This window comes from Drosophila ficusphila, unplaced genomic scaffold, assembly GCF_018152265.1.
Source record: "Drosophila ficusphila isolate 14025-0441.05 unplaced genomic scaffold, ASM1815226v1 contig_855, whole genome shotgun sequence".
Lineage (NCBI taxonomy): Eukaryota > Metazoa > Arthropoda > Insecta > Diptera > Drosophilidae > Drosophila > Drosophila ficusphila.
Genome location: NW_025064807.1, coordinates 409316 through 424083, shown reverse-complemented (window position 1 = coordinate 424083; position 14768 = coordinate 409316). Strand labels below are relative to the sequence as shown.

The 14768-nt window shown below is 40.2% G+C and overlaps 3 protein-coding genes across 4 annotated transcripts; 2 read left to right on the top strand and 1 right to left on the bottom strand.

Annotated features, from left to right (window-relative positions):
* The first annotated feature begins 443 nt into the window (after window positions 1-443).
* Window positions 444-4574, top strand: LOC108100806 (protein phosphatase 1L). 2 transcript variants are annotated; one of them, XM_017204871.2, is made up of 6 exons: window positions 444-890; window positions 1658-2116; window positions 2638-3217; window positions 3278-3541; window positions 3616-3668; window positions 3775-4574. In XM_017204871.2, exons 2-6 carry the CDS (start codon window positions 1740-1742, stop codon window positions 4076-4078), a joined length of 1578 nt encoding a protein of 525 aa, XP_017060360.1. In that variant the 5' UTR covers window positions 444-890; window positions 1658-1739; the 3' UTR covers window positions 4079-4574. The 2 variants fall into 2 exon arrangements, with proteins under 2 accessions (XP_017060360.1, XP_017060359.1); XM_017204870.2 differs by having other exon boundaries at window positions 444-970.
* A 530-nt stretch (window positions 4575-5104) lies between these two features.
* Window positions 5105-6966, bottom strand: LOC108100811 (guanine nucleotide-binding protein subunit beta-like protein). The gene is made up of 3 exons (XM_017204878.2): window positions 6774-6966; window positions 6469-6680; window positions 5105-5820 (listed from the first exon to the last, which is right to left on the bottom strand). Exons 1-3 carry the CDS (start codon window positions 6880-6882, stop codon window positions 5185-5187), a joined length of 957 nt encoding a protein of 318 aa, XP_017060367.1. The 5' UTR covers window positions 6883-6966; the 3' UTR covers window positions 5105-5184.
* Window positions 6967-7857: 891 nt separating this feature from the next.
* Window positions 7858-13543, top strand: LOC108100808 (serine/threonine-protein phosphatase PP2A). Its single transcript, XM_017204874.2, has 4 exons — window positions 7858-8228; window positions 10888-11451; window positions 12178-12368; window positions 12446-13543. Exons 1-4 carry the CDS (start codon window positions 8127-8129, stop codon window positions 12516-12518), a joined length of 930 nt encoding a protein of 309 aa, XP_017060363.1. The 5' UTR covers window positions 7858-8126; the 3' UTR covers window positions 12519-13543.
* Window positions 13544-14768: the final 1225 nt, after the last annotated feature.

The following is a 14768-nucleotide window of genomic DNA, read 5'->3' as shown; positions in this document are numbered from 1 at the left end:
TGTAGTGTTTAGTGGTGTTAGTTCTTATGCTGCCATAAACATTGTCATTTTATTCCGTTTTGTTTTAGTTCTTCTGCGCGTCGCGTGCTGCTTGTTTTTGTTTTCAATTTTCGTCCAATATTTTTCATAATTTTTCATTGGTCCAAGAGCGCAATTAATATTAAACTGGAAGTTGATTTGAATGGACCGCCGTTATAAAGGATCAATAAGGAGTTCGGCAGGTATTTATCCATAGTTTGAATTCGAATAATGCGATTGGTTCTGTTACAGAGAAGCCCACCCCAAACCCAAAGGTCAAGGTAATGCGGAAAGTCTAGAAAATGCTTTTAAAATCATCACAATTTTAAGTTTTTCCTGCTCTCAGCTTGTTTAACAAAGATTCGTGTAAGCTTTTCGGGAAAAGAGTATCCCTTCTGACTATCGATAAGCCTAATCCGCATTAGCCTATCGATACTTCGCAGCCGAAACGTATGTCATCAATTTCAGCTGAAATCTCAACAAGTTTCGGGTTCTATTTTAATTAAAGGCGGACGCGTCGCGGTTTTATTCGGCATTGTTATTAGCAAAATTCAAGTTGCAGTGCGTGGAAAAAATATACTTATTTATTTATTTATTGCGACATCCGTGCGGGCAGACACACACATACGCGCGAGGCAGATGTGCGACGTGCATACGTATATAGAGCAGTCACACACATCAGCACAAAGTGCGGATGTTCTGATTTTATGCAAGAAACTGAGTTTATTTTTAAAATAAAATAAGAATATCCGAATAGCCAAAAATATAATAAAGAAAGAGCGTCTGTAAACGCAGAAAAGGGACTCGGCGAAAACGAAAGGGAACGACAAAGGCGAACGACGAACAAAATAACGGGAACATCGTCGGCAGCGGTAATAATAAAAAAAAAAAAAAAAGGAAAAATAAAAATAAAACGACATCTGACGTGCAGCGTCAAGTGCTTTTCCCCAGAGTACGTTTTCCCCCAAATGGACTGGGATTTACATTTTGCAAGCAATCTGCAACCTTTCCAATCGAAATTAGGCCGTGTCGGAATTTACACAGATGCAGTCAAGCACAAAAATAAGTGGACAAATTTTACAATATTTTCGTTATTGTATATAGAGGACCTAGTAAAAGATACATTTTAAAAATATGTTGAAGCGTAATCCCTTGTATCATGGTCGCGTATAAAACATAAAATCGTATTTATATTTAAACCCAAAAAGTGTCTCAAATAATATAGTAAAACCTTTTTTCCTAACCCCAGCCTAAATACAAACGTAAAAGGTACAACAAATAATTTACCATTAATTAGAAAATTATACATTTTAAAAACTTAAAATCATTCTTTTAGATCAATTAATTATTTATAAATTACCATGAGATAATCTTTGGGCTTTCTAAAAACACTTGAACCTTTATTGATTTTCTTAAAATTTAAAATTTGTGTAAAGGAAAGGTCTTTGAAACCATAAAACTTGAACAACGAAAAATGCGATTTTATATTGCTTCCGATTCCGCCAAGTTTCAAAGAATTTTAAACGGGAAAGTCTTGCATATTGAGAGCCCAACCCCTTTGTTGTTTATTTAAAATTTGTTTTTTATTTCTTGCATATACTCGAACACATTGACACCCACCCACAATCACGGCTGACAGTCTCGCATGCGTTTAACTTGAAAATCATTGGCAGAGCAGAAATCGAACGCCAACAGAGAATAGCGATACACCGGCATTTCCCATGGACGACGAACTCGAAGACAAGGTGTTCTATCAGACATACGTATCGCACATGAAAATCCTGTCCAAGTTTGCGGTGGGCTTCTCGTCCATCAACTCCCCCTTGGCGTACATATGGAAGCTGTGCCGCCTGTATGTCCTGCGCCCAGAAGTCATCTTCTGTGGCATGATCCTATTTGTCCTGTTGCTCTATTTGCAAGCGGTAGATGTGTGGAGTCGCAGCATTCTAGGACGCATACAGGCCACACTTGGACGCCAGAAGGCGGTAAAGATGATGGAGATGTCTGCTAGTGCAGGAGACCACCAGAGCTGGGAGGAGCTGAAGCAGCAGAGCTCTGCTTTCGCGGTCCTGGGACGCAGGCCCAGGATGGAGGATAGGTCAGTAAGAACCGCTGGTCCACTAACAAGAACGATATACAAAGTCAAGCTCATTTGTACCATTTAAATGCTCTTAGAATCTTATTGTACATTCAAAATACATTCAAGACATTATTTAAATGTTTAACTGTATCTTAAAATCAAAGAAAGCATTTAATATTGAATTTGTCATTTAATTTGAATTTACTATTGACAAATAAAATCTTGGCAAAGAGACAAAACTAATTATAAAAGTCGACATTCTTCAAATAGTATTGCAACGTTTTTATAGCCCAATTAATCTTTTCCATATGTCGAATTTGGCAAATTAAGTTCCAAAAATGAGATACATTCAGAGACATAAATAAATCTTGGGGAAATCTCAAAATTGTTCAATATTGTTTTTCTAAATAGATGATTTTCTTTGTTAAACTAACACAAAAGTAGCCACATAAGTAGTCGAATTATCTACCAATAAAAAGATTTCTTACAATAGCTAACTATATGAAAGCAGACTAATATCTTTAAAAATTATTTTTTAGGTTTATCATCGAGGAGAACATTAACAACAACACAGGCATTTCCTTCTTTGCTGTCTTCGACGGTCACGGCGGGGAGTTTGCCGCGGACTTTGCCAAGGATGTGCTGGTGAAGAACATCTACAACAAAATCATCGAGACGACTAAGCTGCTGAAGACCGAAGGAGTTTCCAGCGATTACGATAAGAGTCCCTACTTGGCTCGCAAACAGAGCCGCAAGGAGTCAAACAAAGAGAACACAGAACCCACTGCAGCAGTGGCACGAAAGGACAGTTTGAGAAAGTCCATCAGCACCACGGCGGATTGCAGTGCCATCAAACAAAAGACAACTGAGGCATCAATCGCCGATATTTACACGGCCCAGTTGAACTCGGCGATGAGGGCAAGTGGAAATGTGGGAGCCGCCAAGGACACGTTCCTCAATAATAATAACAACGCCCAAAATGGTGGGGCAGGCAATGCGCCACCTCCGAACTACGAAGCCAAGTGCTACATTGAAAACGGACGCATCAACTTTGGCAAACTGATCACGGACGAGATCATGACGGCCGACTATAAATTGGTGGAGCAGGCCAAAAGAGCGGTGAGTGGTTAATACAGATTCAGAAGCCATTGAACTAAAGAGTGTTGTATTTTCTTGCAGACCAATATTGCGGGCACCACCGCCCTGATAGCCATTGTCCAAGGATCCAAGCTGATTGTGGCCAATGTGGGCGATTCCCGCGGCGTCATGTACGATTTCCGTGGCATTGCCATTCCCCTTTCCTTCGATCACAAGCCGCAGCAGGTGCGGGAACGAAAGAGGATCCACGATGCAGGCGGTTTCATTGCCTTTCGAGGCGTTTGGCGCGTGGCCGGGGTGTTGGCCACGTCACGTGCTCTCGGCGATTATCCGCTAAAAGATAAGGTAGGAAGTGGGACGATCCCAATGGGTTACTTGCCAGTCTAATCTTGATTTTATTGTTAACCGCGCGCTTACAGAATCTGGTGATTGCTACGCCGGACATTTTGACCTTCGAACTGAATGATCACAAGTGAGTGAAATCGCTTTAAATTATATGCAGGCCTATGTTTACAAAATGATTTGACCTACTTGAGCAAGTAATTTAGACGTATAACTAACATTTGATTTATTTATAGGCCCCATTTTCTGATATTGGCCTCTGATGGTCTCTGGGACACATTCAGCAATGAGGAGGCCTGCACTTTTGTGCAGGAGCATCTGAAGGAGTCCGATTTTGGAGCCAAATCGCTGGCCATGGAGTCCTACAAACGTGGTTCCGTGGACAATATCACCGTACTGGTGATAGTCTTCAAGAACGACGTCTATAAGATTGGCAGCTCAGCGGGAAAAGCGGGAGATGAATCGCTAAAAGTCCCAGCCAAATCTCAACCAGTTGCGCCTGCAGTCGTGCAACGTTCGAATTCAATCAAAACCAAATGAGATACGAACCACAAGAGTGCCTACTAAGAAATGCTCTTCAGCTTTTCCCCCGAAAATTTTCCTCCTCCCAAAGAAAAAACAAACAAAAGTGCCCAAAATTTCTAGTTAGGCGTTTTGCTAAATACTTTTGTCTTTCTGTTACTTATCCAAAGGCAACGTTCATTCATCCCAGACACACATGCATACATCACTTGGAATGGCGTTTCTCATCTGTCTAGATATTAATTAAGGTTGTTTGTTAGCCCATGTTGTTTTGTAGAACAAATATTTTTGCATACGCCGCCACATTGCCGTGCACTTTGTTTTTCCAAATCGCACCCGAACATCATCACAGTCATTGACACAGTCAAGGAAACATCATCAAACGTAACTATTTATTTAATTTATTTGTTATACTTGTAAAATAAAAACATTTTCTTACTTATCAAAATGTTTTTGCAAATAAAACAAGGCATTCGGAATGCGAAGATTTCGTTTTGCTACTTAAATCCTTTAATGCGTCTTTATTAATTTAATAAATCTAAGGGGAGGGAGTCTGCATATTCTATTTATGAGACAAAAATAAAAAAATACCCGTTCTTATTAGAAAGAAAATAATATGAAAGATGTGTAAACGATATAAAATATTGTTTTAACTAAAGATGCTTGGTAACTATTTTATGCATTGAATCAAATTTTGAAGACGAAAAAGCTAGTTTCGTATGGTCTTTCTGATTCATAAAGAACAATATATACATAATTCTTCCTAGAGCCCGAAAATCCTTTCCTGTGTTACATCTTTTTAGGAGATGTTATATTATTTAAAGCAAATCTCTTCAACAAAAAGTAAACCAATTGTTTTAAATATACTTATTTTTATTGACATTTACATCCTCTTCCTTAACTAAAAAATCCTGCAGTACGCAATTACATAATCGTAAGATTTGTTACTTTATCTCACCTTTTAAAAGCATTCCTTCGTTAAAAGGCCTTTTACCTTCCCAACATAAATACTAAAACTAAGCCACTACAAAATAGACATGTTTCTTTTGAATTGCGGACGCTTAAATTTTATTTTTGTTTTGAGTTAAACAAACAATTTGGCGCCCAGTACAATGGTCAGAAGCTTAGTGGGCCGAGACGGACACCTGCCAGACGCGGATGGTGTTGTCGGAGTAGCCGGCGAACAGAGTTTGGCCGTCGGTGGACCAGGCGAGGGACAGGCACTGGGGCTGGTCGGCCTTCGACGTGGGCGAGACGACCTCGGGGCGCAGCTCCTCGACGGTCTTCTTGCAGGCAAGATCCCAGATCTTGATCGAGGGTCCGTAGGCGACGCACAGCCAGTAGCGGTTGGGCGAGAAGCACAGGGCATTGATGATGTCGTTGTGCTCCAGGGTGTACAGGTTCTTGCCGTCATTCAAGTCCCACAGGAGGGCCTTGGAGTCCTTGCCACCGGAGGTGCACAGGGAGCCGTCGGGCGAGACGGTCACGGTGTTCAGGTAGCCGTTGTGGCCGTGGTGGTTGTTCTTCAGCTTGCAGTTAGCCAAGTTCCAGACCTTCACGGTGCGATCCCAGCCGCAGGACACGATGATCGGGTTCGAGTGGTTGGGCGAGAAGCGCACGCACGACACCCAGTCGGTGTGGCCATCCTCCTGGATGGTGAACTTGCACTCGGCAAGGGTGTTCCACAGCTTGATGGTCTTGTCCCGAGAGCCGGACACGATCTGACGGTTATCGGCCGAGAAGGCAACCGACAAAACGTCCTAAAAGCGAATAAATATTTCACGATTATTTGATGGCAATGGTGGCGTTTTATAAATATAAAGAACTTGGGATTGGCACCGCCTGATTGGACTAATTTAAAATATTAACATGTTTTACCAATTAACGAAAATGCTCAAGAAATTAAATTTGTTCTAAAACAGATTCGAAGGCATCATTTCTTCCTTTAAAATAAGTATAAGAAAAAGATAAAGTTTACTTTAAAAAAAAGTTTGTGTTGGCTGGGAAAGATTAGATAAAAAAGTAGAGATTGATCAATAAAAAAAAAACATTTTGAACACATAAAGTTGATAACCAATCCAACCAGTCGGTAAACCATTCCATTTATAATAAATAAAAGTAATTTGAGATCATTGGGTATCTATGATTATGTGCCTACTTACGAGAGAGCTTCAAGCAATTTTAAGCCGAGAATCGGGCGAATGGAGAAGCGAACGTACAGATGTCAACCAGTAATTCTGCCTCGCATAGGCGCAATATATATATATTTTTCGATTTGTACGCGGCGAGGCGATTCCTAACCTCACTCCTAACCTTACTTTTCAGCCAGTCGCCGGTACAAATCGGTTTCGAGTATGCAAAATCTCAAGTCCCTGAACGAACTAAATTCAATTGGAAACTTATCCCACCTTGGTGTGTCCCTCGAAGCGACGGGTGGTCTTGCCGGCGGCCAAATCCCACAGGCGGAGGGTCTGATCCCAGGATCCGGACAGGGCGTAGTTTCCGTCGGAGGACAGAACAACGTCGCTGATGAAGTGCGAGTGTCCGTAGAGACGCTTCTGGGGATAACCGTAGTTGGTGTCCTCATCGCGGGTCAGCTTCCACACGATCAGGGTCTTGTCTGGAAATCGGATGGGTTTCCATTAATAAACGATCAAGGATGCCCGAGATTTCGACGGATTTTTGGGGAGAACACCAAGCACAAATAACTCACCACGGGAGGCCGAGATGATGGTGTCGGGATCCTTGGGGTTGGTGGCGATCTGGGTGACCCATCCATTGTGGCCAATGAGGGTACCGCGCAATTGCAGAGTCTCGGACATCTTGATTCAATATTTATTTGCAAGGAAGCGCGGATGAAACACGTCCAAAGGCGCTGCAAGCTGGCAGAAAAAGAGGCAGTTCCGGTTCCAGTGTTCGTTAAGATCCCAACTGTCAGACATAGATTAGTGTTGAAAAAGTCACGACTATCGATACATTGTTCTGTTATAAAATAAGAATTCCAATTTTTCAATTAATATTTGTTTAACTATGTAAAATTCTGTAAACTAATTTTTTCAAGTTTTTCGTTCTTAGAGACGCAAAAGAGGAAATATTTAAAAGAGATCTTTTCAATATAAAAACAGAGAGCAAAACCTTTAAATGTTTTCAGGAAATGATGTAATTATGTGTAAATTTTCGCAATGACGTATTTATTCAAAAATCGTATTTTTAGATGCTTTGCTTTTGATAAATTACTTTAAAATTCAGTTAAGTTATACAAGTTATTAAGTTCTGACTTCTAAATTTGGTGAACTTTGGCTTCCAATCATTTCCTAATCAGAATGATTCAAATTTTATTCAGATGATATTTTCTGTTTGACTTTTAATATAAGTGTATACCGAAGATAGATAGAATAATATCTATATAAATAGAGTTCTATAATTATAACGTGCAAAAATGCCCAATCTCATAATATGTGAATATAGGATCCATGGATCCATGGACAGATAAATAGAACAAATGAAAAGAAAGAAAGGTTTTCTTCAACTAAATTCGTTATTTAGCGATTTACCCACGCCCTGGTAATCGTACATTCAATTCGACACAATTAAGTCAAAACAAGACATAAATCCCTTTACTGATAACTTTAGTTTTTTCCTTTACCTCATTGCGTGTGATGGATAATTCATTTCGCGGTCTGTTTATTTAAATTAATTTAATTCGGGCTTAAAACTTTAAAACTTTGGGGTTCAGTATTTTATGGACTCCTCACTAATCGATACACACACGGCGCCCCAAGTTTCTTTCGTTCCGCGGCAATCCGCAAACGGTCACACCGAGTCAGTCTTTCCCTTCGTATATCGTGTCGTCGTCGCTTTTGTGAACAAAAAATACGAGGAAAATTGCCCGAATCGACTTGATTCAACTGGGCACAGGCATTTGTGTGAGGCTAAACTAGTGAAATCGCGACTGGCAATCGAATACAACGAAAGTTGTTATTTTCCTGCACCCCCGAGTTATAAAAAAGCCGTCAAAATTGAATCGACAAAGATTGACGAGACTTTTTCTTCCACCACAACTGCGATGGAGGATAAAGCAACAACAAAAGATCTTGATCAATGGATTGAGCAGTTGAACGAATGCAATCAGTTGACAGAGACACAAGTTCGCACCCTCTGCGACAAGGTAAGGCCCGGTCCTTGCCCATTTTCCCCCAAAATGCGAATTTGGGCGATGGTATAAAAATAATTTTCGTCATTGCATGCGAGCGATTTTTTTTGCAAATGGTGCTTCGCTGCGTGCATCTGTCTCTCTCGCTCTTTCCAATGGGAGAGCACGGGCATGATTCATGTCGGACCCTCTTGCTCGCACAGTAGCGGCGGCTTGCGTCGCCATATTGGAATATTGGTAAATTCCAACGGCCAAGCGCCGTACTGCTGCGCGTAAGTGCGAGCGGGACAACTACGCTGGCAAGTGCGTGCGCGAGTGCGACAGCTAGAACAGCGCTTTGGTCTAATGGGCTAAAAACCTGGGCAAAAAGAGATATTTCTTATTGTATTTACTGTTTGCGACAACATTTGTTTAACTATAGTGAAATGTGCGTGTTTGTTGTTGTTGTTGAGCCCTCTGGAATCGCCCTCGCCCCGCGCCCCCCATTTGTGTTTCATCGGGTTTTTTTCGCTGAGTAAATATTACTTAATGTTTTTGTGTGTCGGTGTGTGCGCCCTCAAGAATATGTATCTATGTACCGTCGTATCTAGAATAATGCACTTGCATTGGTGTTTGTGCTCCGTTTTTTATGCCCAACCATATTCAATTAAACACTTTTGATATCAATTGTTTTTAATTTGCGGATTTTACCGTTCGTCCATCAGGCGCGACGCACACACAAACAAACGGAAAGAGTGCAAAAGAGAGAGAGAGGGTGAGACACTGAGAGAGGGGCGGACAGATAACGATTCATTGATTTGGGAGTAAGTTGGGTTATGTTTGCGTCACCCAAATATTTGCCTCTGTTCCCATTAGAATCTTGAATCTTCGGCCCAGAAGAACGTTCTCCGCTCTTCTCGGGTGCGTCTTCTGAAGCCTACTCTTTTTATCCTTTTGGCTACAAAAGAAAAAGAAGAGAGAGTGGAGAGGAGAGTTGCATCAGTGTTTGTAATTGTTTCTGTATAGGTGTACTGGCCTCGTCATGAGTTTATATTATTTATTTTCTTTTTTCGATTTCTGGCCAAGCGGAAGCAACAGCCTCCAAGGTAATGTGCATATGGCAAAAAATCTAATTGGCTCATGCATAAATCGCTCATTTGCGCCGCCGGATTCGGTTTTTACCCCCGGAACTTGTTGTCATGTCCCATTTCATCAGCTGATAAATATGAGAAATGCTGAAAGAACAAAACGGAATATTTAAATTTAATGGAATATTTTGTTTGTTTAAGTTTGCATATCTACCGCTCTGTAGACAAACAAGCTTATTACCGTATTGAATCTTTTTGGCAGATTGTAACATTGAATTTTTTAATAATTCTTTACTGGTTATGTTGAGTTTCCTTAAAGTTTTTTATTAGAACTATTGCCAAACAACATTATCAAGTGTATTTCACTATTCACAATCGTCTAGTAATTTTAATATTTTAACTTCAGTTTAATAAGCCATATTCATAAGAAATGATATGAAAGTTAAAAGGAAACCCTTCTTCATGTTATTTTTAAAACGTGATATGGCTTTTGTACGTCAATCGTTTTGGCCTTCTTACGAATATTAGCCTTATCTAAATTTCTGAAGTTTCAGCTGCCTTTGTTTTGGTTTCACATGCCTTTCATTATCACCTGAAATCTTCGGCAAATAAAATTCGATGATGTAGCGATTCAGGTGCTTCGACCTACGGCAAGATCATGACAACTGGCCTTGCCCTTTGACAAGGTTTTATCATTTGTACCAGTTGCCATTTATTTTGGGAACCACTTTCGGTTTCTTCTATACTTTCTGTTTCTCAGACATTCTGTTGTGTCATTCACCATTCACCGAATTATGGGAAATAGCAGGAGATAAAGATTCGATTTTTTCTCAATACTTTTTTAACAAGATTTCCATTCATGTTTATTATTTGCTTACCGAAAGTGAAAATTCTACGTTGGGCGGGAATTGTTTGTATTATTTCTTGTAGATGTTTATGTACAGAGTTTTATCGTGTTTTGTTGAAAGCTATATTTAGAATCCCTTGAGAGTTTGAGATTCCTTTTCCTATAAAATAATCTTAGAGAATTTGTTCAAGAGAACAAGTTTTATTTCCCTTATTTCTCTGTTAAACACTCGGTAGACTTGGGCACTGCATTTAGCCTATATCTATTTTTTATCTTCTCTGTTAGTTACAAGCTATTTTTAGAATCCACTTTTAGTGTTGGCGTTGAGTCACTTAGTACACTGAGCAATGTGCAATGTAGTAATCGTTTTCTTTATCTCCTCTGACCCTGGTATAAATTTCATCTACAGCACAGTTGTATAGATTTACTAGTCTTATTTTTTAGCCAATTTGTAGTTATTTATAAGGTAACGAAACAAGTTTTGATGGGGTATGTACGCAAGCTAATAGTATTTGCATAGGTTTTTATCACGCAATTTGATTCGACCGAATTCATTAACGAATTTCTTCAAAGCCTGATTGATCAGTACTTCAATACTTTTAAATGTTTGCAAACTGTGATATCATTGCCATTAGCCCGGCAGAAAATACAATAAGAATATATCTTAAATCTTACTTTTCTAACTTATTTTTGTGGGCGATGACTGAGTTATTATTCTGATTAAATGATTTATATTTTAATGTTCGCTTTTGCTTTGCAGGCCAAGGAGATCCTCTCCAAGGAGTCTAATGTCCAGGAGGTAAAATGCCCTGTGACAGTCTGCGGAGATGTCCACGGTCAGTTCCACGACCTGATGGAGCTGTTCCGGATAGGCGGCAAGTCGCCGGACACCAACTACCTGTTCATGGGCGACTACGTGGACCGCGGCTACTACTCCGTGGAGACGGTGACCCTGCTGGTGGCCCTGAAGGTCCGCTACCGTGAGCGCATCACCATCCTGCGCGGCAACCACGAGTCGCGCCAAATCACACAGGTGTACGGCTTCTACGACGAGTGCCTGCGCAAGTACGGCAACGCCAACGTTTGGAAGTACTTCACGGATCTGTTCGACTACTTGCCACTGACGGCGCTCGTCGACGGGCAGATCTTCTGCCTGCACGGCGGCCTCAGTCCCTCGATCGACAGTCTGGACCACATCCGGGCCCTCGACCGCTTGCAGGAGGTTCCCCACGAGGGTCCCATGTGCGATCTGCTCTGGTCCGATCCCGATGACAGGGGCGGCTGGGGAATCTCGCCTCGTGGCGCCGGTTACACCTTTGGGCAGGTGAGTACCGTGTGCTGATTGGATAATTTCCTAGGTTCTGTTCGGTTGACTGGCTCGAATTCGATATATGTTAGCTAAATGTTAAGAAATATTCATGTTAAAAGGGCATCTGGCAAAAATAACTAACTAAAAGAGTTAAAACAAGTTAGAATTCATTAAACAGGAAACCAGTTCAGGGAAAAATAAAGGTAAGCAAATCAACTTTTTACAAGTGCTGATAACAGCCCATTAGTATTATCTATTACTGCAGTTTTCTATCTATTATTCTCCTTTGTTTATAATCAGTTGCATAATTGTTTGTATTAATGCCCCAAGTACATTAGAAACTTTAAAAATGCAATTAGAAATAAATTACAATTACAATTATAATTTAATCAAAATTCAGGTACTATTTTTTGGTTTTGTTTATGATTGAAATGCTTATCAATCGCAAATGTAATCGGTAATCACAGCACTTAGTCGATAAAATCAATAATCATTAATCGGAATTTATTGCCAAAATGTGTACACTGATAACACAATCTATAGAATTTAAGCCCTTCAGTTTGTTAGTCATAAAATGGGCACGTTTCAAAAAGCCAAATGTTTTCAATATGTGAATTACTCATTATGATTTTCAAAATGAGTAGTTAAGTATACATACAATCGGTAGCACATAAGCCAGTCATCCAAAAGAACTTTGGGTATAACCTTATTTCCTTGACTAATTCTGTTGCCCTCTTTTAGGACATTTCGGAAACCTTTAACAACACAAACGGCCTGACACTCGTGTCGCGTGCCCATCAACTGGTGATGGAGGGCTACAACTGGTGTCACGACCGCAACGTGGTCACAATATTCTCAGCGCCAAACTATTGCTACCGGTGTGGCAACCAAGCGGCCCTCATGGAACTGGATGATTCACTTAAATTTTCATTGTGAGTGCAGTTGCATTTCCCCTTCCTCCCTCCTTCAGTTTGAATCATGTCTGATTAATCTCTCGTCTTTATTTTAGCCTACAATTTGATCCAGCACCCAGGCGCGGGGAGCCTCATGTTACGCGAAGAACACCCGATTATTTCCTTTAAGCTGGATTGCTAGCACCTACGCAGCTTACATTTACACATATTACATCGCATTATAACAACAAGAACCGAAACAATATATAATATATACAAATCCAACCAGCAGCAACAAAATAAACAAAATGGCAAGTGCTGTCGAAAAAAAAAATACCATAAAAAAGAACCCGAAACTAAAACCTCGATGCATTTGTTTTGTGGAGAACGTTTTAAACAGAAGCAAGTGGAAAATATTGTATAAACAAAGAAAAAAAAAAGTAACCATAACAGTCGTGAACACAAAAATGCATTGAAAAGTTATTGTTGTTGCCCACAGTTTAAAGGAGGAACAAAAAGCCGGAATCGTCGCCAGCGGGGGCGGCGGACGAAAAGTTATATCAAAGATAATGGGGTGGAGCAGGAGCAGTATACAGAAACGATGATACAATCCAATCAAACCTACCAACCAACCAACCAAGCAACCAACCAACCAACCAAGAACCGCAAGCAACAAGATGAACTACAACTACTTAGCTAAATTTGTTAATTTATAAAAATAACGAACTAAGCGCCGCACCAGAAAGCCAGGGAGCAGCAATGATGGATGGATGGACCCATGGATTATGACGTGATGTGTGTATGGGCGGATGGGGCTGACAAAGGACTAAACGGGACGAACGCCAGGACGAGCATGAGCAGCATGAGCAGTAGCAGCAAAAGCAAAACCAGGAAGATTACACGATGAAGCAGCAGCAGCAGGAGTAGCAGCAAAAAATTAGCAGCAGTATGTGGCAAGAGCAGCAGGAAAAGCGAAAGCGTGCTGCGGGGAAAACGGGGCGGGCAGCGATTCATACAAAAACAAAAATTATAAAAAGAAAATAAGGAAATACAAAAAGTTTAATATTACTGATTAAAATTAAATAAAAAAAGCAAATAAAATTATTAAAAAACAAGCAAAAAAAGCAAAGAAAAACGATTAAAAAAATTCATTATCAATTAAGTTCATATGTAACTTTAATAATAATAAAAGAAAAACAAACAAACAAACCAAACCAAGCTGCAGACGAAGAGAAGGATATAGAAGAGAGGGAGCTCTTAAGAGCACAAGGATTTATTTCAAGGCAAGGGAGAAAGTCCCTCAAGAGAGTGCTTAGCGTTCGGCAGGATTTTCCATGCTGGCAATGCCGTGTCCCTTCCGCCTGCGGCCTTCTTTGGTAGTATGTATGCTAGCCTGGCCAAGATAACACGAAACCAGAACGACAAGCGGAAGTCGAGCCTCAAACGGGCCACCTAATTGAGACCACAAAGAAGGAGGCGTGATGGGTGGCTGTGATATATGGACGGAGGGCATGGGGCAGATGGAGGAGCAGTTGGGGGGCGGAGGAGGTCGCCCAGCCACCCAATGATGCCCAAGTCAAAATCTAAATCAGAGCCGGGCAGCTTTTGATTCCCAGCGAAAGCGAAAGCAGAAATCTTGCCAACTTTGTATAATTTTTTGCATATTTTAGTAGCCCACATGAACTGGCAAAAGTCATGTACAGTGATGGTTCGAAAATGTTTATTTCTTGATTGTTGTTGTTTACTTTCTTTTTAAATTACTTTTAAAGGACATGCACATTTAGTTTAGTATATGTTTCGGCAGTTTTAGTGAAAATTGGTTGGTCCTTTGTTACTTTGCTAAGGGTATGGTTTGTATTTATTTTTTGTAAATAACCTACAAAGTGTTATACATTTATTTTACTTTGACCATTCCCCTAAATTGGGTATTAAAAGTAATATTTTATTTCCGGATATTGATTGGATTTAAAAGCTCAAACTTGTCCAATATTAACTATCATAAAATAAATAAAAGTTAATTTTATGTCCTTCAGATCTTTAAATTTCAAATACTTTTTCAATAACATGTTTTTAATTTTGTTAAAAAAATTTGTTACCATTTTGGAGTCATTGAGTTTAGATTGAATGGTTGAAATCAGTAAATTTTTAAAAGCAGCTCGAACTTTTGGGATTATTTTAGAGTTTTCGGTAGTAAAATTGCTGTTGTCATAAATTTGGCTGTTACAACATCTAGATAATTCGTACACGAGCAGATTGTACTGTATCCATGTGAGTTTTGGCGTGGATGCAAATTCAAATTTTGAGAACATGCTGGGGCCTCAAGTGGCCCAAGAACTTGCCGAACACACAGGCGAACCCGTGCGTACTGCGTACACCTACCGAGACTTGTCATCTATCATGCCCCAGCAAACCCGAAACCAGAACAGGAGCTCTCCAGGA